This window comes from Mobula hypostoma, chromosome 14 (assembly GCF_963921235.1).
Source record: "Mobula hypostoma chromosome 14, sMobHyp1.1, whole genome shotgun sequence".
Taxonomy (NCBI): domain Eukaryota; kingdom Metazoa; phylum Chordata; class Chondrichthyes; order Myliobatiformes; family Myliobatidae; genus Mobula; species Mobula hypostoma.
This window is the reverse complement of record NC_086110.1, coordinates 5,544,163-5,570,222: the sequence shown is the minus strand read 5'-3', so window position 1 is coordinate 5,570,222 and position 26,060 is coordinate 5,544,163. Positions and strand designations below refer to the sequence as shown.

At 43.3% G+C, this 26,060-nt stretch overlaps 1 protein-coding gene across 2 annotated transcripts in view; it reads right to left on the bottom strand.

The window, feature by feature from the left end:
- Nucleotides 1-26,060, bottom strand: part of LOC134356069 (L-fucose kinase) — a 370,621-nt gene that overhangs the window by 47,689 nt on the left and 296,872 nt on the right. For both annotated transcript variants that reach the window (XM_063066612.1, XM_063066613.1), the window contains exons 7-12: nucleotides 20,180-20,277; nucleotides 16,738-16,818; nucleotides 11,569-11,688; nucleotides 8,323-8,506; nucleotides 6,899-7,026; nucleotides 174-275 (exon numbers count right to left, since the gene is read on the bottom strand). In XM_063066612.1, coding sequence (XP_062922682.1) covers nucleotides 174-275; nucleotides 6,899-7,026; nucleotides 8,323-8,506; nucleotides 11,569-11,688; nucleotides 16,738-16,818; nucleotides 20,180-20,277 — 713 coding nt within the window. The remainder of the gene's footprint in view (nucleotides 1-173; nucleotides 276-6,898; nucleotides 7,027-8,322; nucleotides 8,507-11,568; nucleotides 11,689-16,737; nucleotides 16,819-20,179; nucleotides 20,278-26,060) is intronic.

Here is a 26,060-nt window from a genome sequence, read left to right as displayed (position 1 = left end):
CTCTACAGTCCTGATGAAGGGTTCCGGCCCGAAACGTCGACCAATCTTTTCCACGGATGCTGCCCGACCTGCTAAGTTCCTCCAGCGTGTTGTGAGTGTTGCCTTGACCCCAGCATCTGCAGAGTATTTTGTGTTTAGTATAGATACTGGAAGAGTCAGAGCCCAAGCGTTACCTCCAGGTGGCAGTGTTGGACAACACTGTGTGCCTCCACTCTGATCTCTCCGTCCAGGAGACTGTTGATGACCGAACAATCCTGGTCCAGCAGGGCAGGGTGCTTTAAAACAAAGTTGAGTTAGAAGATAAGCCTCATCTCTTCATTTTGTATCATAGTGAAAACAACAGCTTTAAGTTACACAATGAAAACCACGTACCATTTGAATTTAGCAGTAAATACGCTTCCATTTATCTACTGCTGCAAAATTCTCCGACAGCTTTTGCTGAAGGAGACAGAATTTTACACAGAGCAAAATAAAACGATGGAAGGAAGATCACTGAAAAATCAATTCAGAATTAGAATCAGGTTTATTATCACTGGCATGTGTTGTGAAAGTTGTTAACTTAGCAGCGGCTCTACAATACATGATAATATAGAAAGAAGAGGCAGCTTTTAAGGAGGAGATAAGACCATAAGATACAGGAGCTCAATTAGTCCATTGAGTCTGCTCTGCCATTCCAACATGGCTGATCCCAGATCCCACTCAACCCCATACACCTGCCTTCTCACCATATCCTTTGATGCCCTGACCGATCAGGAAACGATCAACTTCCGCCTTAGATATACTCACTGACTTGGCCTCTATAAAATGAGAATGAGTTCAGGAGACAATTCCAGAACTCAAGGCCTAAACAGGGATGGGTGGTGATTTTTGGTGGCTATCCAGATGCAGAATAACTCAGCCTTTGAGACTCCCCCTCATTTCTAATAACAAGGGCCGATGAGATTTATCAGAGCTTGAGGTTTATAACTCTGAAGTGGGAGGTCACAGGACATCCATGTCCTCCATGAAAATCAGTGTAAGCTCGCGAGTTCACTGTAACGGAAGCTGATGTATCAATCAAAACAAAATCTGGTCATCGTTTGCTGAGGTAATTTTAAGCAGGGAAGGAGGCTGGGTGGCAGAAATAAAATGGGGAACAATTTTGTATTTCAGACCTCTGACTTGTTGACTGCTTCCAACCAGTTATTCTAGATTTCTGACCTCTGGAGTATTTTAAACAATTTTGCTTCCATATCAACAGCACCTAGGCAAGACCTGTACGCCTTGGGATGATCGTAAGGCCAATCACTTTAATATCAGCAGAGACAATCAGCTCAGTTCCATGGCAGACGTGGCAAGTTCACTGTAGACTGATCAGGAGCAAGAAATGGGGCTTTCCCTCTACTCCCATCACTCTATCCCATAAAATTGAGGGGAAAAAGACTGGCAATTATGAATTCAGTTAAGGTCAGGTACGGGAAAGGTACTGAAATTATTACTGTATTGGAAATAGCTGGACTTCAACAGTTAGTGGCTACCTCCTGTACCTAATACAGTGGTCACTAAGTGTAGGTTTGTGTCCTTTACTGCCGTAGCCCATCCACTTCAAAGTTCAACGTATTCTGTGTTCAGAGAGGCTTTTCTGCACATCATTGTTGTATTGCGTAGTTATTTGCCTTTCTATCAGTCTGAACCAGTCTGCCCATTCTCCTCTGACCTCTGTCATTAACAAGCCATTTTCACCCACAGAACTGCCACTCACTGGATGATTTTTGTTTGTTTCTCGCATCATTCTCTGTAAACTCTAGAGACCGTTGTGCGTGAAAATCCCGGGAAATCAGATGTTTCTGAGATACCTAAACCACCCTGTCCGGCACCAACAATCATTCCACAGTCAAAGTCACTTAGATCATATTTCTTCCCCATTCTGATGTTTGGTCTGAACAACAACTGAACCTCTCGACTGTGTCTGCATGCTTTGATGCTGGTTAGTTATTTGCATTAACATGCTGGGGTTCAGGCGTACCTAATAAAGTGGCCACTGAATGCCACTGCAATATAGACAATAAGATATAGGAGCAGAATTAGGCCATTTGGCCTATCGAATCTACTCCAATAATATTCTAGTGCTTTCAAAAGTCATTGTTAATGAGATTTTCAGCTAAAACACCACATTGATGAGTTGTATAACTACTTGCTTGACATAGGAATACAGGAAATATTCCCTGAGAGGTAGGCCCTGTTTCCCTCAAGCAACACACACAAAGTGGTGGAGGAACTCAGCAGGTCAAGCAGCAGCTATGAAAATGAATGAACAGTCAATGTTTCGAGGTGAGACCCTTCTTCAAGACTGAGAAGGAAGGAGAAGATGGGAGAATTAAAAGGTAGGGGGAGGGGAAGGAGGCTAGCTGGAAGGTGATGGGTGATGCCAAGTGGATGGGAAAGGTCGAGGACTGGAGAGGAAGGAAACTGTTAGGACAGGAGAGTGGACCAGAGGAGAAAGGGAAGGAGGAGGGGACCCTGAGGGAAGAAATAGGAGGTGAGAAGAGGTAATAGGCCAGATTGGGGAATAGTGGAAAAGTGGAGAGGAAGGGATACTTTTTTACCGGAAAGAGGAATTGATATTCTTGCCATCAGGCTGGTGGCTACCCAGACGGAATATAAGGTGTTGCTCCTCCATCCTGCGTGTGGCCTCATCTTGGCACAAGAGGAGGCCATGGATTGACACGTCAGAACGGGAATGGGAATGGGAATTAAAATGTATGGTCACTGGGAAGTTCCGCTTTTGGCAGGTGGTGTGGAGGTACTCGATGAAGTGGTCCTCCAATTTATAACGGGTCTCCCCAATGTACAGGAAGTCGCTTTGGAAGCACCGGACATAATAGACACCCCAGCAGATTCATAGCCGAAGCGTTGCCTCACCCGGAAGGACTGTTTGGGGCTCTGAATAGAGGTGAGGAAGGAGGTGAATAGGTAGGTGTGGCACTTAGGCCACTTGCAAGGAATAGTGTCAGAGGGCATAACTGGGGAGGGACAAATGGACAAGGGAATCATGGAGGGAGTGGAAGGGGGAAGGTAAAGATATGTTTAGTAGTAGGATCCCTTTGGAATTTGTGGAATTTGTGGAGAATGATGTGTTGAACGCGGAGGCTCATGGGGTGGTAGGTAAGCACAAGAGGAACTCTATCCCTTTTAAGGTGGTGGGAAGATGGGATGAGCGCAGATAGTCAAGAAATTGAGGAAATGTGGGTGAGGGCAGCATCCATAGTGGAGGAAGAAGAAAGACATCTTTCTTCTTTGAAGAAGAAAGACATCTTTGATGTTCTGGAAAGGAAAGCCACATCCTGGGAACAGATGCAGCAGAGGCAAGGAACTGAGAAAAGGGAATAGCATTTTTACAGAAGATAGAGTGGGAAGAGGTATAGTCCAGATAACCATGGGAATCAGTAGGTTTATAAAAGATATTGGTTGACAGTTTGTCTCCAGAGATACAGACGGAGACCGAGAAAGGGGAGGGAAGTATCTGTAATGGACCAAGTGAATTTAAAGGGTGAAGTTAGGGGCAAAGTTGATGAAATTGACGAGCTCAGCATGGCTGCATGAAGCAGCAGCAATGCAGTCGTCAACATAGCGGTGGAAGAGCTGGGGAGTATCACCAGAGAAGGCTCAGAACATGGACTGTTTTACGTAGCCAGTGAAGTTGCAGCCATAGCTGGGGTTCATGCGAGTGCCCGTGGCTGTCCCTCAAGTCTGCAGAAAGTGCGAGGAGCTGAAGGAAAAGTTATTGAGAATGAGGACCAGTTCTGCCAGATGGAGCCAGGCGGTGATTGAGAAGAATTGGTTGGTTCTTCTTGATATGGATAGAAGTGTATAGGGACTGAACATCCTCTGAAGGATTGGTATTGAGCTTTCTTCTTTTTAGTTTGGATGTTAATAAAATTGAAGGGAAGAAATAGAGTGTTGTATCCAGATGTGGAAAACGGTGCCAAATTAGGAGACTGACTGAGCTCTGTGTTCAGTAGGAGGAAGATGCAGAGAGGCACAATCAGCCCAGTTAAAACATGCTAAATGTTGTTGTGTATGGTAAAACTTGTGAGGTCATCCACTTTGGATTCAAGATAGAAAAACTGGATTTTAATTGAAAACTATGCAAGACAAGGAGTTGTGGAGAACTAATGGGACTTGGATGCCAATGACTTACAGCACTGTGGTCAAAAATACTAATGGAATATTGCTCTTTAATCTCAAGTGAGGTGAAGCATATTCCTGATTGGATCAAATCCCATTTGGAGTTTTGTAATGGGATTTGATTGGCATTGATTATAGAAAATGTACGCTAGCCTTGGAGGTGGGAAAATGACCAAAATGACACTCTAACTTATACCTGGGTGGTAGTTAAATTGCAAGAATGGTAGCAGACTTCAGGACCATTCACCCAGAGATATGAGTTCAAATCCCACCAAGACACTTCAGGATATGAATCCCAGTAATTCAATAAAAGTGGAAGTTAAAAGCTAAAGACAAGAGATCCTGTAGATACTAGAAATTTGGAGCAACACACGTCCCTTATGAGAAAAGTGGAAGTTAAAAGTTAGTCTGTAACTTAAGTCATGAAAATACCAGACTGTGGTGAAAAACCCAACTTGTTCACTAACGTCCTTCAGAGAAAGTGATCTGTGGTCTTTGTCTATATGTGACCCACCAAAGTGATTTTCTTTCCACTCCACGCATTTTAAAAATAAACACTATCTCTAACATCTCCCCTAACCTCCACTCATATTCTCTGCTATTAGTCACTACTGCCCTGAGAAAAACGTGCTGGCTATCCACTCTATTGGTGCATCTTATAATTTTATACAACTCTATCAAGTTGTCTCTCATCCTTCTTTGCTCCAAAGAGATCAACTTATCCTCGTAAGACATGCTCTCTAATCCAGGAGGCATCCTGGTAAATCTTTTCTGCATGCTCTCAAAAGTTTCCACATCTTTCTTATAATGAGGCAATCAAAACCATATGCAATACTCCAAGTGTGGGCTCACCACCATCGTATAAAACTGTGTCATAACTTCCCAGCTCCTGTACTCAGTGTCCTGACTGATACCAAATGCCTTCTCCACCAGCCTGTGATACCATTTTCAGTGGACAATACATCTGCAATCCTAGGTCCCTCAATTCCAGAGCCCAGAACCGTCCAAGTCACATTAATGAATAAAGAAAGACTGAATTAATTAAATAGATAGTGTGTAGAAACAGTCTGTAATCCTCAAGTGTGCAAAATTGAAAGATGATCCAATTAAACCACTTTAAATTACCAAGGTCGAGAATCAAGGATCAGTTTTGTTTGTCATATACATTTACATGTGTTGGGAATTTGCTGTGGTGTGTTAGCGTGAGATGGAACAAAAAGAATATTCATGATGAATAAAGAATTATATAAAAATAGTGTAAAGTACAGATTTAGAATAAACTGAGCATAAATACCAGCATGTAAAGCCTATTATAAAAAGTGGCTAAAAGTGTTTACAGTGCAGTGACAGTGGCAGGTAATGGATAGAGGGGGTACTGATGGGGGCTAACTGATTGATCAGATTAACTGCCTGAGGAGGGAAAAAACTGACCTGGTCTATGTTTTAATATCCCTAAAATACTTTCCAGAAGGGAGCTATTGGGAAAGCAGCTTGCTGGTACATTTGACGGGGTACATATAGAGAGGCTTCCTACTCTGATGCAGGTTTTAAACAGGTAGAATAGCACACATATAACGTTTAGGACTAAACAGGAAATATTTTTAATACAAGGAAATAGGAAGAAGAGTAGGCAATTCAGACCCTCAAGTTTGCCCTTTCATTTAATATGATCTTGGCTGATCTATGCAGGCCCCTTTTGTGCCAATTCCCCACGATCTTTCAAAGTTTATCCAAATCTACCTTAAATATATCTAATGATCCAATATCCACCACAATAAGGGAGAGAGTTACACCATCCACCAAGAGGAAAAAATCTGTCTACCTCAGTCTAAAGGACAAGCTCCTTATTTTTGACTATGTCCCTCTGTTTGTGACTCTCCCACAAGCAAAGCCATCTCAGCATCTACACTATCAAGTCGCATTAGGCTCACATATGTTTGGCTAAACTTCAAGGAATACAGAGCTTATCTGTCCAGCATCTTTTTATATAGGACAACCTCCTCTTCCCAGTAGTTAGCCTGGTGAACTTCCTTTGGACTGCCTCCAATGTTACTATATCAGTCTGTGGGGAATGATTTAAATCTGAGTAATTACATAAAACTACATGTCTCAGCAAAGAGTCATAAATGGGAAATGCTACCTGAAAATGTTGTTTGTGTTGGATCAACTGAATTTTAACTAAAAGCCAAAAGATTTTTATTTGTAAGGATCACAACACAGATAAATATAGTTAAGGCATAGATTAAACCAGGATTAATTAAGTGGAAAAAAGCCTGCAGATGTTGAAAATCTAAAATAAAGCAGAAATTGTTGGAAATACTCAGCAGGTCAGGCCACACGTACGGAGAGAGAAACAGCTTTAATGTTTCAGGTCGAAGACCCTTTATCAGAACCGGGAAGGAGAGAAGAGGACCTGCTTGCAGTTTAATGAGCTTCTTCTGTCTCCCTTCCAGTTTCAACAAAGTATGCTTGAACTAAAACGTTAACTCTATTTCTCTCTTCACAGATACTGTCTGACCTGCTGAATGTTTCCAGGTTTTCTTTTTTTTTAATTTTAGGTTTAACCGACTGATGGAAACAGCATGAAATATTGTTTGGCCTGAGGTTTAGAGCCACATTCCCTCGCTGAATGATCAGGGGAGGTGGCTATGGACCTGGACTACTTATTGCAACAGCGTCATGTAAAGGGGAGGGAGTGATATGGGAAAAGAGGCAGCAATAGGTTACTTACCGTCAGCTTAGAGTACACAATGTTATGCTTCACGAAGCAGTCAGACATGTTCCCTCTCTGAGTCAGGTTTTGTATATGATCATCAGGTGACAGGCTCATGTAGTCATAACCACCATCAGTTACAAGGACTGCAAAGCACAATAGACATCATCACCACTGTAAGTCTAGGGTTAGCTGGTAGCGCTACTTCCAATCACAACATCACAGATTGAAGTCCCACTTCAGAAATTGTAACCCAGAACGTGTCAATAGAGAACTAAGGAAAGGTGGAATGGTCACAGATGATATCTGTCAAAGAAATATTATACTAGTACCTTGTGTGCCCTTACAAGCTAGGAATGATAGCATGGTGGGCCATTTTATCATATTCTCTTGGCCAAAGTTAGTCTCTCAACAAACACTACAGCCATTTATTTAACTGAGGTTGAAAAGGTGGCCGTGCGTAAATTGCCCACAAGATTCCCTACAACAGTAGAGTAATACAGCATAGAAACAGGCCCTTTGGCCCATCGGTTGTGTGTCAACAATCAAGCACCAATTTACGCTCACCCTATATTCCCAACTTTCCTGCCCCCACACCTGAATTTATTGTCAATAGGGACAATTTACAGCAGGCAACGAACTTACCGACCCCCACATTTTTGTGTTGAGGAGGAAGGTAGAACAGCCAGGAGAAATCCAGGCAGTCACAAGGACGTGCAAACTCCACAGGTACAACACTTGAGGTCAGGACAGAACCAGGTCAGTGTTGCTGTGAAGCCGATCGACTATCCAAAACAGTAGATATATTCCACATGAACCTCATCAGCAGTAAGCAGGTGCTGTGAGATTGTGAAAGCAAATGTAAATATAGTGGCTGGAAATTTCCACAGTGGGTCGATGTCTCAGGTGAGCTTGTAGCCTCTGAGGCAGAACAACACAGAGCAACTCTCAGCAACGCGGGTAGAACAGACTCAATTCCAATTGCCACTGACCGTTCTTCAATACCGAAATAAGTGGAGAGAAGGTTACGTTACAGTGGCAGTAATTACATGTAGATGCTGAACATTATTAAGATATGAAAATAAACTTCATTCATAATATAAGATTACAAGGATAAACTGCGCTGTGCCTTTTCATTCTCACGTTCAGAGTCAATGCATTTAGTAGTGTTCTATTACATTTTTAAAACCAATAAAACTCTTGCCACTCATGAGGCTCCCTGGGGTAGCGTGCTACGACGATAATTGAGGGGTTTCTTCACCTCCCTCCTCAGCAGCAGAAGGACCCTATACTGTGGTCATCGCCCCACCGAGCTCCTGTGGCGGCTGCCCCAAACTTCAGGCCATCTGCAGCCTGGAATGTGCCAGCTGGCAGCATTCCTCTGCGGACATCTGAGTGTGGAGGTCTGAAATGCTTGCACCACAGGTGTGAATCACACTCACCTGCAGTGACGGGAATCCCTCGGAGCTCCTGCCAAAGCACAGCCCTGGCACTGCTCATGGTCGTCACGTCCGTGCTGGGGGGAGTGATCTCGCTGCTCTGCAGGGTCCTTCTCGCTCCGTCCACAAACACGTCCCTGCCAACTCGGCGCGCCATACAGAGCAGGATGTCAAAGAAGATAGACAGCTGCGGGGGCCAATGGAATATCTTACACTTGGGACAGGCACAGTTCAGAACCAAGGTTCAAGAATCAAGTTTATTTACACATCACGGGGACATAGAAATGTACAGTGAAATGTGTCATTTGTGTTAACAGCCAACACACCCAACGATGTGCTGGAAGCAGCCCGCAAGTGTCCCCACACATCCCAGCACCAACGTAATATACCCACAGCTCTCAGCAGATCAACACAGAACACAACAAAACAAAACAGGTGACTAAACAGCAACAGCAAAACAAACCCCATTCTTCCCTCCTTCCCACCTACCCTTGAACAGTCAGAGTCCTCCAACCCCGGGACAGGCCGCCTTCACACTCCAGCAGGCTCGGACTAGTAGATATTGGGCCTTCGACTTCCCCAGTGGACTCCCGGACTGGGGCCTCTGGCCTCTGGCCTCAGCCTCTACTTTAATTTTATTTAATTTATTTATTTATTGAGATACACTGTGGAACAGAGCCTTTCGGCCCTTTGAGCCACACTGCCCAGCAGCCCACTGATTTAACCCTAGCTTAATCTCAAGATAATTTACAATCTACTAACTGGTATGTCTTTGGAATGTGGGAGGAAACCAGAGTACCTGGAGGAAACCACGCACACTCGGGAAGGAACATACAAACGTGCTTACAGAGGACACCAGAATTGCACTAACCGCTATGCTACCATGGCTCCCAGACTACCAACTGACCTTCAGCTTCGACCTTCAGTATCAGTCCTATTAATCATCGACCAGGGAACACTCTGCCTGGAACTCCATTTTCACTGTTCACATACCTAGGTTGTCATTGGCCCTCGTTCCTCCTGACCACATGTACTCCAACTCTGGGATCCACTGACAACTCATTGACCCTCGGGAGGACCACCGGCCCTTATCCGTGCTGGTCTGCCGGCCCGACATCTGACCACAGATGTCCCCATCACTGGGTGGAAGCTTGGGCTCCAGCCTGACCTCTAATTCCTCTATATCCTGTCCTTAAACCCTAACCTGACCTCTTACTCCTCTGTCCATCCCTACAGATTTAAAAGACAAAGCAAAAATCAATTCACACTACATTGGTCCTCTAAGTGTGGCCACTACTTCTACCAAAGCCGTAGACCCATGGGATCGCAGCCAGCTCCACCTTGGCTACAAACCTCCCCACCATCAAAGGACATCTTCAGAAGATGATGCCTCAGGAGTATGGCATCCATCATTAAGGATTCTCACCATCTGGGACATGCCCTCTTCTCATTACCACGAAGAGGGAGCCTGAAGACCCACACACAATGTTTTAGAAACAGCCTCTTCCCCTCCACCATCAGGTCTCTGAACTGATGGACATGACCTTGCTGTTCTCTTTTGCATTATTTATTTATTGTAATTGTAATTTACAGTATATTAATTATTTTATGTCTTGCACTTTACTGCTGCTACAAAACAATAAATATCACAACATATAATTATTTATTTAAAGAGGAGGCCCCTTCAGGCCAACGAGTTCACTACTCAGCAACCCACCAATTTATGTCCTAGCCTAATCCTGGGGCAATTTACAATGACCAATTAATGTAGTAACTGATACGTCTTTGGAATGTGGGAGGAAACCAGAGCACCCAAAGGAAACCCACGGTGTTCACGGGGAGGGAGTACAAATTCCTTACAGACATCACTGGAATTGAACTTGGAACTGTGGCGCCCCAAACTGTAGCCCCCTCCACCAGTGACTCTGATTCGGCGTGCCCGGTACCGCAGCCTGTCAGTGTGGTAGGAAACACTCTCACCTGAGTTGAGTTCAGGGTTAGTGACCCGTTCTACTGTCGCTCCAGTGCAGTACTTGGGCTGCACTGCTGCATGTCCCATGTCAAACCATCGTCATACTGAGTGAATTCAGTGATTACCAGCACTGAGTAAGATGCAGCTGAGACCAACTTGTGTGATTTGTTTGGAGACACCAGATATTTTTCTCTCTAACTTCTGGTAGTCACTACTGTCTGTGCTTTCCCCCTCCCCTTTATTGCCCCTCCTAATCTCACTGACCCTCACCTCCTGGTATCTTTCCCTTCTCCCACCCTCTCCATCTGCCCAACACTGACACACAGCTCCCCTCTCCACCTCCTTCCCTTCATTTCATACTCTACTATCCTCTCGGATCATCTTCTTCAACTCTTGGTCATTTCTCCCAATCACCTCCCAGCTCCTTAGATCCCTCTCACCACCCTCCTTCCCCCACCTGCCCACAACCTCATCTCGATCCCCCATCACCATTCCATTCTTGACCTACCCCTTCATACCAACCACTCCTGCTTTAACTTTCCAGTCCCGATGAAGGGTCTCCACTTGATATACTGACTGTCCATTTTCCTTTAATAGATGCTGCCTTACCTGCTGAGTTTCCCCAGTGTTTTGTGTGCACATAATTGTTTATATGTGTTGTGATGTTGGACCTAGCAGCCTTTATTTCCTGACACAACTGTGATGCTAAGTGATCCAAACGCTTGGTCTAAGAGATTTCAAAATAAGAGGCATTGATAGCATGGACTGCCAACACCTTTTTTCCAAGGTAGAAATGGCTATCGCAAAAGGGTGTAATTTTAAGGTGATTGGAGGAAAGTATAGGGGGATGTAAGAGGTAGTTTTTTTTACAGAGAGAATGGTGGGTGCATTGAACATACTGCCAAGGCTGGTGGTAGAGGTATTTGGGTACATTAAGGACATAATAGGGATGTTTATGAGACTCTAACAGTTAAAGTCCTGAGTCCTGATGAAGTGTCTCAGCTCGAAATGTCTGTTCACTCTTTTTCATAGATGCTGCCTGGCCTGCTGAGTTCCTCCAGAATTTTGTGTGTGGATTTCCAGCTTCTGCAGATTTTCTTGTGTTTGTGAAGAACCTATTAACCTCTGCTTTAAATATAACCAATGACTTGGCCTCCACAGCCGTCTGTGGCAATGAATTCCACAGATTTACCACCCATTGGCTAAAGAAATTCCTCCTCATCTCTGTTGTAAAGGGACGTACTGCACTGTGCTGGTCTATATTCTATGTACAGTACCTGAACCGAAGGAGCCCCTGAGTCCAGACCCATGTAGGTGCAACCATCCAGTGGAGGTATGACATGCATAGCCAGGAGTTTCTCCGCAGTCTTCGATGAGAAGAACACAATACCCGATACCTGGAGAGCAGGAGACAGTGAATGAAGAAGATGAGACTTTTCTGTTCAAAGTGTAGCTGATTATGGACTGGAGAAATAACTACTGACTTCCTGTTGGCTTCACTTACTCTCCTTTCTTTTTTTAAAATTTTATTTTTATTTGGATAAGGAATTCACAAATATCATGTACTTTTTTCACACATATAACCCTTTCCATTTTTTCATACATTCTTAAGTACACATTGAGATGATATAAAAGGAAAATAAACACTTAAATAGATAATTATGTACTGTGGTAAATCTAACCTATTAGGCTAAGTAATGGAATTAATTGTTAAGAAAAATGGTAATAATAGTTTCCATATAACCCTTCTGGACCATTTCCACTGGTCCAAAATGTTGTATATAAGCCTATGTACCAACCATTGTAGGTGTTTATATCCTAATTTGTTCATGCTTGCTCCTGCCCACAGACATAATTATCCAATCCCTATGTACTTATTTACTTAATTTTTTCATTTTTTTATCCCTTTCCCAAATCTTTCCCTTTACTTGTGTTAATTCTCTATTTTCCAAAAGAAAACAAAAAAAAAAAGACATTTAGACTAGGGGTGCTTACGTTAGCAATATTACTGTGTTGATGAGAAGAGCAGTATAAATCATTAGGAGAGTCATCTAAAGTCTGCTCGCATTGGGGTTATATATTCAATCCATTTATTCCAGATTTGATAAAATGTTTCTTTTTGTGTTCTCAGGGAGTAAGTCAACTTTTCCATTTTAAATATTTCCAAGATAATTTCGTACCAATCTTCTAATGTAGGTGGTATTGGATTTAGCCATTTTCTAGTGATTGATTTCTTACTTGCCGCTAAGAGGGCCTGCAGCAACTTTATATCTTCCTTCTGTTCAAGAAACAATACATGCCCCAAATAGAGTGTCTCAAAGTTCAGAGGTATCTGGGACCTAAGTACCTTAACTAATGTTCTATGAATACTTTCCCAATATAGACTTAATTTAGGGCAATCCCAGAAAATATGAAAATGATTTGCCTCCTTGGAGCTGCACCTTCTCCAACACATCACATTTGTATCTTTATATTTTTCCTGATATGGGGTCTTGAAGTATCTTATAATGTTTTTCCAACAATGTTCTCTCCAAGTCAAAGAATTAGTCGAGGACCATTGAAAGCTGCAGATTTTCCCCCAAGCCTCCTCTGAAAGTACCAACCCCGCTTCTTTCTCCCACTTCTCTTTAATATACAGTGTATTTACATTTTTAGCATGGGAGAGTGCATTATATAATCGAGAAACTGAGTTACTAGGTATTGAACTGCAAGCTGAATTCAGAATCTTGAAAAATTCGAATTCTACTGTAGTTAGGTCTGTATATCTACAACTCTGGTTAACATAGTCTCGTACTTGAAGGTACCTAAAGAAGTCATTATGTTCTAGGCCATGTTTGTCCTGCAGGATTTGGAAACTTTGTAATACTCTTTTATCTATAAATGAGAGGTAGTTTGTAAGACCTTTCTTTATCCATAGCTCAAATCTTTTATCTCCTCTGTTGGGAAGGAACTCGGTATCATATGCACACCATCTGAAGAGTTTTAACGTGTTATTAATTCCACATGAATTAACCACCTTCTGCCATACTTTTAATGTAAGATTTATCCAACCGTTTTTAAATTTCTCCAACTGGGCCATCAATCCTTTGTCAGCTATTGAGGTCTGTAGAGGAAAACTGTCAACTAATCCAAATTCTATTTCCTTCCATCTAGCCTTATATTCCCTATTACACCAATATAACAGAGGGGTTATCTGTGAGGCATAAAAATAATTTCTCAGGCAAGGAAGAACCATACCTCCTCCTTCCTTCCCTAACTGTAAGGTGTTATATCGAATTCTAGGTTTCTTTCCTTGCCAAATGAAGCAGGAAATCCATTTGTCCCATACCCTGAATTGATTATAATCCACCTCCACTGGTAAAGTACGGAAAAGATATAATAACTGAGGAAGAATATTCATTTTTATAGTATTTATCCTTGAATTTAAACCTAAAAAAGGGATAAGATTCCATCTATGCATATCTGCTTTTATCTCTGAGATTAATGGCCCATAATTTACCTGTGACAGTGTTGAAAGATCCTTCGGCAGGGTTATTCCTAAATATTTTAATGATTTAGCTTCCCACTTAAGATTGAATGTATCCTGCAATTTTTTGGATGGTGTATAATTTAGGGACATAACCTGCGTTTTCTTTACATTTATTTTATAACCTGATATTTTCCCAAAGTCATCCAACAGTGTAAACAATCCTATAAATGATTTTTCTGGTTCACTCAGATAGGCCAAAACATCATCTGCGAATAACGCCACTTTCTGTTCAATCCCTGCCACCTTGATACCTTTTACGATTTTGCTCTGTCTTATTAGTTGGGCAAGCGGTTCAATATATAGCGCAGAAAGGAGAGGAGAAATTGGGCATCCCTGTCTAGTGCCTCTCTCTAAGATGAAGGAGTCAGAGAGGTCTCTCTAAGATGAAGGAGTCAGAGAGGTCTACTCTCCTTTCTTAATAGCTTTTTGGCACTAAGCTATTATATGGATGTTTTCCAGTCTGGATTTCAACAACACCACAGCACTGAGACCATTCTGGTCAACAACAGTCATTGAAATGACATCCGCTCAAACTATGATGAGGATCAAATTTCAGTTTTGATTTTACTAGATCTTAGTGCTGCTTTTGACACAGTTGACCATGGCATATTACTGGACAGACCATAAAACTGGTGGGACTCTCCGGTACGGTTGAAATTGTATTTACAGGAGAGGGTCTATTTTGTATGGATTGGTAAGCGCTATCTGACCCAACAAAAATAACATGTGGAGTGCCTCAAGGATCCATACTTCTGTTTAACGTATACTGTACGTGCTCCTTGTAGCTTGAATCATGGTAAGCAACAAAATATCTTACCATAATAATGTCGATGACACTCAGATTTATATAACAGTGTCATCGAGTGACTATGGTCCCAAACAATCACTAAAATTCTGTATTGAACAAATCTCTGACTGAATGAGTCAAAACTTCCTCCAGTTAAGCAAAGAGAAAACTGAAATAATTCATTTTGGTGCCAAAAAAGGACAATTAAAATTCAACGCTCACTTACAATTTCTGTCGTTACAGACCACAAACCAAGTCAGAAACCTTGGTACTGTGGTGGACTCTGACTTAAATTTTAACTGTCACATTAAGACAATTACAAAGTCAGCCTACTACCATCTTAAAATATAGCGAGATTTTCAGCAAGATCTAGAAAAACTCATCCATACATTTATTTTTAGTAAGTTTGACTACTGTAATGGTGTTTTCATAGATCTCTGTAAGAAATCCCTCTGACAGACTGCAGCTCATTCAGAACACTGCTGCTGGAGTCCTCACGAAGACCAAGAAAGTAAAACACATCACTCCAGTTCTCAAATCACTACACTGGCTTCCTGTCCATCAGAGGACTGGGTTTAAAATATTACTACTGTACTGGTTTATAATGGTCGAGGGCCAAAATACATCCCCGATCTCCTGCTGCATTATGAACCTTCCTGAGCGCTCAGGTCGTCTGAGGCTAGTCTGTTTACCATCCCCAGGGTCAAAACTAAACATGGTGAAGCAGCTTTTAGTTACTATACTCCACATACCTGGAATAACCTTCCAGAGAATCTGAAGTCTGCTCCAACTTTAAACTCTTTTAAAATGAGCCTCGAAACTTTTCTTTTTGCTGTAGCTTTTAATTAGAATCTCCTGCACTGTTAGTTTTATTTCTTTATTTTTATGTGTGATTTTATTCTCTTTATATTGGCTTATGGTTTTTAGTAACTATACTATTCAACATTGTCAATAAATTTTCATCTTGTAAATAGCATTAATTAAAATCAATTTACAACCTTTATTTAAATTAAATCTACTGAGCCCACCTCTAGAAAGATTAAATCCCATTTTGGTTTCAACCAGTTATTTAACAGAAATTTATTATGTTTGCCTTATGAGTTTTTAAAATTTATGAAAGGAAAAGAAAGGGATTAATTTCAAGAAAGGTAAACTAAGCTAGTGTAAAGGGGTTTCGACTTTTATGTTACTTCAGAGGCTAATTAAAATGGCGTCTTTGTTATGTTAATCTGGGGAATGCGGCTTTGTTGTGTTAAATGCTGAGAAAGTTTGCACTAGCAGCTTATTTTGGTTTAGAGGGTGATAAGAAATACGTTATTAACCAATTGGGATAGTTGTTATGGTTTTGGTGTATTTGAAGATACTGTATGCGCGGGGTTTTGGGACAGAAGGCGGGAGATCGAGACAGAGGATGGACGAGGGGCTGTGAGTCCGCTAACGGGGTCGGACCCCGAGCGGGACGTTCTGCGAGGAGACGGAGACGGACTGGTGTGGAGCATCTGGTCGACCACCATTGTTGGTCCCAGGCGGCCGGTCGAGGTAGTCCGAGGGGGTCGCAGGGTGAAGAAGGTGGTCCTTGAGCTCCAACTGTTTGTGCACGAAGAGATTGAACTTTGATAAGTGTGGCGCCTTTTATTTTCCTTTTATATTTTATTCTCTTTTAATTATATAGTTCCAGTAATATCTATAAACTGTAAATCATTTAATTGCATCTGGTGTATTGACTGTTATTTGGGCGGGGTGGGGTACCTCACACAGCATCCACACAAACGAATTATCCAGTTTGCCGGGGCCGAGGCTGTTTCCCTAGACGACAGCGAGCCGAGCGACCCTGAGGGTGGCCAGGGGGGCTACACTTAACTGCCTTCTTTTTCAAGAAAGGTTAGCTAAACATTTATTCTCTACTCAAAGCAGCATTGACGATTATTTTTGGTTTATTATATCTACAATTTACCGATCACGCTAATGTACTGGGAGCGGTAGATTGAATAATTTTTATGCAGGAGTTCCCTGAGACCTGAAAATTATTTCAAGGGTTCCTCCAGGGCAAAAAGGTTGACAAAAGCTGGTTTAGACTATCACTAGAGGAAGCAGAGGTGACCAAAAGATTCAGGAACTCCTTCTACATACCAGAGGAACTCTGCCGTCCAGTAGTCCACATTCCTTTATCTTCTCTTCTGTCCCTTTATAGATGATGTCACAGATGTAACCCTCGAAAAAGAAGTGTGATCCATCATTACACGTCCCACCACGTGATCTCCTCTGGTACAACCAGACCCTTCCTTCAGATACCTGAAGAGATTGAGCTAATCCATTGCTTACACTTCCAAAATGGGGTCCCCTAACCTGACTTAGATCAGGGATCAACAAAGGTCAAGGACCAAAGATCAACTTAATTCGCCATATACATTTACATGTGTTGGTCAGGCTGCGACATGCAACAAAAAAGAACATTCAAAATCATAAAGCATACAGAATTATATAAAAGATAAAGTTAAGTTTTGATATGGAATAAAATGAGCATAAATACATAAATACCAGCATGTATTTACAATGTAAACAGCATTATAAAAAGAAGTTTAAGGTGTTTACAGTGCAGTCCAGTGTAGTATTCAAATATGATGGCAGAATATAGTAATGGTAAGACTCTTGGTAGTGTGGAGGATCAGAGGGATCTTGGGGTCCGAGTCCACAGGACACTCAAAGCTGCTACGCAGGTTGACTCTGTGGTTAAGAAGGCGTACGGTGCATTGGCCTTCATCAATCGTGGAATTGAGTTTAGGAGCCGAGAGGTAATGTTGTAGCTATATAGGACCCTGGTCAGACCCCACTTGGAGTACTGTGCTCAGTTCTGGTCACCTCACTACAGGAAGGATGTGGAAACCATAAAAATGGTGCAGAGGAGATTTACAAGGATGTTGCCTGGATTGGGGAGCATGCCTTATGACAATAGGTTGAGTGAACTCAGCCTTTTTTCCCTGGAGTGACGGAGGATGAGAGGTGACCTGATAGAGGTGTATAAGATGATGAGAGGCATTGTTTGTGTGGATAGTCAGAGGCATTTCCCCAGGGCTGAAGTGGCTAGCACGAGAGGGCACAGTTTTAAGGTGCTTGGAGGCAGGTGCAGAGGAGATGTCAGGGGTAAGTTTTTTACACAGACAGTGGTGAGTGGGTGGAATGGGCTGCCGACAATGGTGGTGGAGGCGGATACGATAGGGTCTTTTAAGAGACTCCTGGAGAGATACATGGAGCTTAGAAAAATAGAGGGCTATGGGTAACCCTAGGTAATTTCTAAAGGTAAAGACATGTTCGGTGCAGCTTTGTGGGCCGAAGAGCCTGTATTGTGTGTTGTAGGTTTTCTATATTTCTATCTTTCTACATGTCCTACATGGAGTTATTGAAGTGTGGCAGAATTAGAAACCTGGCTCAAACTGGGGCAGGAATGGAAATACATACTGCTGGCTGTAGATATGCAAGTGAATGACACAGGAGAGAAGGGTTATAGCACCAAGCAAAATTACCGCTGCAGGTGTGGAAATGAGTGAAAAGTTCGAAGGTTGGAGAGCAGAGGTATAAACATAGATCCACAGACACGAGGAAATCTGCAGATGCTGGAAATTCAAGCAACACACATCAAAGTGGCCGGTGAACGCAGCAGGCCAGGCAGCATCTCTAGGAAGAGGTACAGTCGACGTTTCAGGCTGAGACCTGAGGCTCGTCTTTCAGTTAGTCCTGATGAAGGGTCTCAGCCTGAAACGTCGACTGTACCTCTTCCTAGAGATGTTGCCTGGCCTGCTGCGCTCACCAGCAACTTTTATGTGTGTTGGTTGTATAAACATAGATATCATGGTATAAACATCCACTTCTGAAATCTGGTGTCATTGATATTCATTCAACAACAGTGCAACTTGTACATTGCTGTAACTGTGCTACAAGTTGCTATATATATGCATTAATGCACATATTTGACTACCTCAGGATCCTCAATTTGTGAGATATTTATCTTGGCAACCAATAAACCAAAGGAAATATATCCCCCTATAGAACAAGAACAACCTAGCCAATGATACACTATGGATTAATAAAATATAGAGCCACAGGTAAAATGGAAACAAAACATGGAGGCACTGACAAGACAGAGATCATTGTTTGTGAATGGGCTCATTACTGAGCCCTGAACTACAGACCTTCTTCCTTTTTCTGCCCTCTGCTCTCTCAACGGTTCATGTTAATCAAAGTGCAGGAGCGAAAGTTGAATCTACCCTTCAGAACTTGCTGGGGGGTGGGGGGTGGGTAGGGGTTCCTACCCTTGGTTCAGACTCCCAATGCCCATTGATATATACAACAACAGAGGCAACTGACAGAGTTGGTGTGAGCAGGGGTAGGAGAATGCGTGGTGGTGGATGGAGAAAAGCTAAAGAGAACAGTGAGAGAGAATTGGGAGTGATAGGAGGACAGATGGATTAGACTTGAGAACTTTAATTGACATCAGCAAAGTCTCAGTTAACTACTCATAACTACATCAGCCTCCGAGAAAGAGATCAAATGGTCAAAGGATGCTGAGAAGATTCTCCCTTTCAAAGTATGCATAAAAGCCATTGAATTCATTGGGAAGTGAAGCATCACTACCACTTATGCAGTTAGATTTTACCATATAGGAAGTGAAACACCCTGGTTTCCTTGGCTGCATAAGTCTAGGGAAGACTTACCTTGGCAACCACCAAACTCGTGAGATTGAGCACGTTCAACCCCACCCAAACCCCCGTTTGCCAGTTTGTGTGGATACTGTGTTATTTGCTACCGCTACAAATTAATGCCACAAAATAACAGATAGTACACTGCCTACAATTAAAGGAATTATATTGATGAATCTTAACTAAAGGGTTAGTAAAGAATAACAAAAAGAAAAGGGCCCATTCTAGTTAAACAGTCAAACGTGCCCAAGTTGGAGCTCATCTTGAACTTCGCTGTCACTCATGCGCTGGACCCTCGGTCAACATGAAAGCACACACCACCTTCTGAATGTCGCTTCCAATCCATCTTCTCTGTCACTCACGCGCTGGGTCCTCGGCCAACGTGAAAGCACACACCACCTTCCAAACGCAGCTCGCAATCCATCTTGAACAAATGGACTTCCCACTGGACCGTATATAATGACCAGTTCTCCCCAGTGTCTTCGATCTTCATCTCCTCTCGAACAAAAGTCCCAAGCCCAACCTTAGTGTCCCTCACCAGAGAAACCTCCCCTTCAATCCGACCATCCTAATTGGATGGCACGCATTTCTCCTATCTCTATCTTCAACAGTAACCCAACATAAGCTGAAAATAAACAGCTCGCACAGAACAGCACAAAATGAAATGCATACAGCAGAACAGTAAAAATATGAACTTGGGCATTACACAAGTAATTGCATTGCAACCCCTTCCGCGGCTGTTGAGCACTCAATTGTATCTCTAATTTCACACAGAATTGCCCTTTTGCTTTCACAAAGGCCTTTCTTATAGAAAGTACCTCTTCCAATTTTCCCATTTTAGCTATGATGTCTGATTCATGAGTGTTGAGAGTCCTTACCTCCTGGTCAATGAGGTAGACACCGTGATTCCTGGCATAACTGACAGTCCCAGGTACAGATATCACTCTAACACCACTGAACCCGTCCCAACAAATATCTGGAAAAAGAATCACAATAGATGATTGATGAAACTTATCTATGGACAAGCAATCATGATCAAATCCAATACATCTCATCTACTGAAGTTGTGACATATAATCAGGGTATGGCATCATCAAACCATCCTGCAACGTAATGCCTATAGACCTGCCAAGTGGTGAGTTGGATCAGTTTGGGCAATAGGTGGACAGCAGTTGTTATGAAAAGACAGGAAAGAGGGGTGAAGGAGGTTTCTCTAGAGCAAAATAGAAACTGCTGGAAGAACACAGTGGCTTAAACAGCATTTGTGGAAAAATTTGGGGATCTGAGTTCTTCCAACAGTTTATTTTTTTGCTCCAGATTCTGGCATCTGGACTTACTTGTGTCTATCAAGGGAGTACTTTGGTTTGTCGCACAGGATCATTGAAGGAACCATTCAACCCATCTCAGTTTAAATTCATCTATCTTCTCCCTTTAAGAAAAATTACCTATTACAGTACATTACCCTGATAACTAAATCTTGCCGTCACTGATAACTATAGAATAAGTACCTTTCAGCACCCTCTTCTAGGCCATGAAATTCTTTCTAAATTGGAATTGAATGCAATATTCTGGCTCCATCTTGAAAAAGATGTAGTTTTTGTAATTAACAAGGTATAAATGCATCATTGATCACAGGCATTTTGCTTTCAAAGTCCAGTCCAATTCAATTTAATGTGAATATTAACATACAGTGGGTGGGAAACAGGTAGAAATGGGCCTATTAATCTCTTAGTTCTCCTCCACCATTTGCTAAGTTAATGATTGATCCACTCTTGGTTCACCCTACTTTCCCACTCCATCAAGGATCAATTTTATTTGCCATATTCATTTACATATATTAGAAATTTGTTGTGGTGTGTTGGTGAAAAAACAACTTTCAACAATTATAGACAAATAATTATATAAAAATAAAGTCCGAGGTCAAAGTATGCATATGAAATGAGAGGTACATAAATACATAATTACCAGCAAGTATTTGCAATGCAAACATCTTTATAAAAAGTGGTTTAAAGTGTTTCCAGTGCAGTGCAGTGACAGGGGTAATAGATAGAGCATGGTGGGTGGATAACTAGACTGGTTGATCACGTTTACTGCCTGGGGGAAATAACTGTTAAGATGGTGTGAAGTTTTTGTTTTAATAGCCCCGTAGTGCTTTCCTGAGGCTACGTCCACACTACGCCGGATAATTTTGAAAACGCCGGTTTCAAGTAAAAACGACAGGCATACACACTAAGCGTTCTTCAAAATATCTCTGTCCACACTAACACGAATATTTGGGCGAATCTCCTCTGCAGGGCACACAGAAAACAAGCGAAGAGGAAACGGTATACTTAGTGTGCGTTTCTCCAGTTACAGAGTAGAAAAACGTAAAAGGAACTGCTCTTGGCTCTTGTGCAGGAGGACTTAAAACTAAAAAAAAACAAATCCTGGAGCGTATGGAGGCAACCGACAGGGAGTTCACAGACAGTATGACCCGGCTGACGACGAACATTGAAAAACTGACTAACTCTGTTGCATTAATAAAGCATCTTGCTAAATGTATAAAACATGTCTGCATCAGTGTTAACTTGTATTTCCATACAATGTTACATTAGGCTGTTACACATCTATTGTCAGAGAAGTACTTGCATAAATAGGTAAACCACCTTCATACAAGCAAGGACAGAAAACAGGGCAAAGTGATGTTACGAGAATACACATAAAATTAAGATGTTTGCTGGCCTGGGCTAGCATCAGTGGCATCAGCAGTTGGTCTGCCACCTGCCCTCAGGGGAAGGAGAGATAAGGAACAATGGAGCAGCGTCTGGAGATGTGTAATGAAGGGATGTGGGAGGAAGAGCTGTCTGGAGCGGCTCCCCCTTTGAACCCTGAACTGTTTGAAGTGATGGACAGGCGATACCCCAGCAGGGGGATAAAAAGGGACAGGTTCGCTAAGACAGACACACGCCACCCGAGGTAACGAGACCCTGGAAGCGGTGCGCTTCTCACGAGTGGGTGAGAAGTCCCAGACAACGACAAGGGTGGAAAGGTACGATCAGCGGGAACCCGGTGTGTGTCCGCCCTTGCCTGGGTGCCGGGTTCACTGCAGAGGATCGACCGCATCTGGAGGAGGGGTCACAGTCGGTGACCTCAGGTGACATCACCAAGGACCCGCCCAAAAGCTGTTTGTGAGCCATCCCGCTGGTCTGTGAGTGAAGCCGTGTCTGAATGATCAGTTGTTCCTATTCTGTCTCTCTCCCCCCACCTTGTCCATCGCCATGGCAACGATTACTGCGAACTGAACTACAAACTGGACTGAACTTTTGAGTCATTTTGAAATTGGTCATTTACCCCTAGACAACGATAGAGCTTGATTGATGCTGTTATCTTAATTCTGTGCACATGTGTAGTTATCATTGTTGAATTGTTGCATTTATTATCCTTTCGATTACTGTGTTGCTTGTTTCTTTAATAAAACTTTCTTAGTTCTAGTACCCCAGACTCCAACTGAGTGATCCATTTCTGCTGGTTTGGCAACCCAGTTACGGGGTACGTAACATAAGTGGGGTTCTCGTCCGCGATTTTGAACGCTAAATTTGGGACGGAGTAAATTGATTGGGTTAAAATTCCCGAAAGAAAGAAAAGACAAACAGCAGAAATGGAGGTTGAGGAATTTATAAAGGCGCCGACCTTGGAGGCATTAGAGGATGCCAGGAAATCGGAATTGATAGCTGTGGCTAAACGGGTGAATCTTGCTAAGGTGAAGTCGACAATGAGGAGAGAGGAGATACACAGAGCTATTGTAGAGCACTATGTATCTAAAGGTGTGTTTCCCCAAGGTGAGCTGGGGGAGGTGTCTATTGAAAAACCTGCTGGAGACGCGGTACAGGTACAGCTTGAAAAACTGAGACTCGAGCACGAGTTCCGGGTACGGCAGTTAGAAAGGCAGGAGAAAGAGAGAGAGTTAGAAAGGCAGGAGAAAGAGAGAGAGTTAGAAAGGCAGGAGAAAGAGAGAGAGTTAGAAAGGCAGGAGAAAGAGAGAGAGGTAGAAAGGCAGGAGAGGGACAGACAGTTGGAGAGAGAAGAGAGAGAGAGGGACAGACAGTTGGAGAGAGAAGAGAGAGAGAGGGACAGACAGTTGGAGAGAGAGGAGAAACAGAGGGAAAGGGAATTTGAGCTGGAGAAGTTAAAGATAAGGGCCGAGCAGGGGCTCGTGCCGAACCAAGGTGGAGGGTTCCGGGCGACCCAGGAGGTTAGGCTGGTTCCCCCATTTGACGATACCGATGTGGATCGGTACTTTCTCCATTTCGAAAAAGTGGCCATAAGTCAGGAATGGCCGAGGGATAAGTGGGTTGTCTTACTTCAGAGTGTACTGAAAGGGAAGGCCCAACAAGCTTACTCCGCTTTATCCGCGGAAGATGCCCAGAAGTATGAGGTGGTGAAGGAGGCCATCCTCAGGATTTATGAGTTGGTCCCGGAGGCATACCGGCAGAGGTTCCGGAATGCGAGGAAGCGGTGGGACCGCACGTATTTGGAGTTTGCTCGCGAGATGCAAACATATTGTGAGCGTTGGTGCGCCTCGAAAGGGGTAGAGGGGGATTATGACAGACTGCTGCAGCTGATTCTGATTGAGCAGTTTAAAGGTTGTGTCCCTGAGGGTATGAGACCCTACCTCGATGAGAAAGAGGCAGCCACGTTAGCCGCAACTGCTAAGTTAGCGGATGAGTATGCGTTGACGCATAAAATGAAGGTTGCCCCGAGTAAAGGCTACCAGAAGGGTAGTCAGGACGGAGGGGAGAGTCCGCCGGAAAAGTCAGAAAGTAAGCCGGGGACTAGTGAAAAGGATAAGGTAGACCGGGAGCAGTCCGGTAGGAAGTCTCCTGGGGTCGTCTGTTATAATTGTGGGAAAGTCGGACACTTTGCGTCCAGGTGCTTTGCCCCAAGGAAGGAGACGGGGAAAGGAAAAGCGGAAATTTTGAATGGCTGTATTGAGCTGTTAAGCGAACCGCTAGGGAAGGACAGGTCTGAAAAAGTCCAGGAAGGGCGCGAGAGGTTTATCTCGGCCGGACTGGTGTCAGTGAAAAAGAGGTTAAAACCAGTTCCAGTGCGGATCTGGAGAGACACGGGAGCGTGTCAGTCACTAATACTGAAGAGTGTATTAGAGTTTAGCTCAGAGACCCAGACTGGGGAGGTAGAGGTCAAAGGTGTTGGGGAAGGGACAGAGTCAGTCCCTTTGCACCAGATACATTTACAGAGCAACCTGGTCTCTGGACTAGTCACGATCGGGGTGAGGTCCGAATTACCGATGAAAGACGTGGAAGTCTTGCTCGGTAATGACATCGCCGGAGGAATCGTGTTCCCAGTCGTGAGATTGACGGGTCAGCCTGCCAGCATGGAGGCCCCGCCCGCGATGGTGAATTTGGCTGAAACATTTCTGCCAACCTTGTATGAGACAGGGTGTAGTGAGATAAGAGGTAGTGAGGGAGCTGGGACGGACGTAGCAGTAGCCAGGAAAGAATTTGTGCAGACGCAGGAGCGAGACGAGGGGCTGATGGTTTTTGCCGAGACCGCTCTCTCTGACACAGCCTTGACAAGCTATTGTGCGGATGAGGAAGTGCTAAGGAAGAAAGGGAAATCAAGTACAGCATCCGCAGATGAGGAGTGGGGGGTGGTGCAAAAGAGTTACGGGGATGAGGTTTTTAACATGGCCCACGAGGTACCCCCCGGTGGACATTTTGCGGTGCTGGAGGAAACAGTTGGTGGAATCATGAAAGAGATTTACCGGCTGCCCAGGGGGAAGAATGTTATTGATCATGACCGACGCGAACTGAGACGGTCACCGGCTTTTGATATGCTAACAAACCTAGTCGGTGTTAGCGTGGAAATCAATGAAGCTAGGGGCCCCTTGTTAAGAGAAAAAAACCATTTTGAAAAGATTAGGATGGGATCGGTCAGATGGGAGAAGGCTATTCTTTTGGCCAGGTCTACTGATAAGGTCTCTCCCTTAATCCCCGAAGGAGTAATTAAACGACTCGCACCTATGTGTTTGATTGTCCCGAGGAAATGCAAAGAACTGGGACGTTGGGTTATGTCTGTTACAATAGGGCAGCCAAGTAAACAACACCCATATTTTTTGAGTATTTCAGTGACTAAAGGGCTGATGAACACAGAGGTGTGTATTGGCAATTTAACACGGCTGTCTGAAGCCAGCTTGATAGTGAACCTTGGAAAAAATGAATTCGGCCACACGAATGTCACTTACCTGGGAATTGTGGTGACACAGGGGCAGCTGGCAGGGATGCAAGCTACAGTGCAGGCTATCGCTGACCTCCCAACCCCGACGGACAAGAGGGCCCTCAGAAGGCTTTTGGAGATGGTGGGGTACTGCAGGAAGTTTTGCAATAACTCTGCGGTCAATACCCGTCCCCCTCCTACTAAGCCCTTGCGAGAGAAAATTGAGTCGGAATGGGACGACCCTTGTTGTTGTGGTCCGGGACAAAAACCAAATGAGAGGTTACATTGGTCGCAATTCATCAGTGTTTTTGGCCACTATGAAGTTTGCTGAGTTGGAGCCTGGTCTAAGGGATTATTAATAACACGTGTAAAAGGAACAGAAAATGTGATGACTGTCTGTCAAGGTGTTGACAGCTTCAAATTCTCTGTATTAGCTAAATAACTGTTAAAGATGTATATTGTGTATGTATCAGATAATGTAGTCATGTTTGTAATTTTTACCTCCCGGTAAAAATCCTTAAAGGGGGGAAGTGTTACGAGAATACA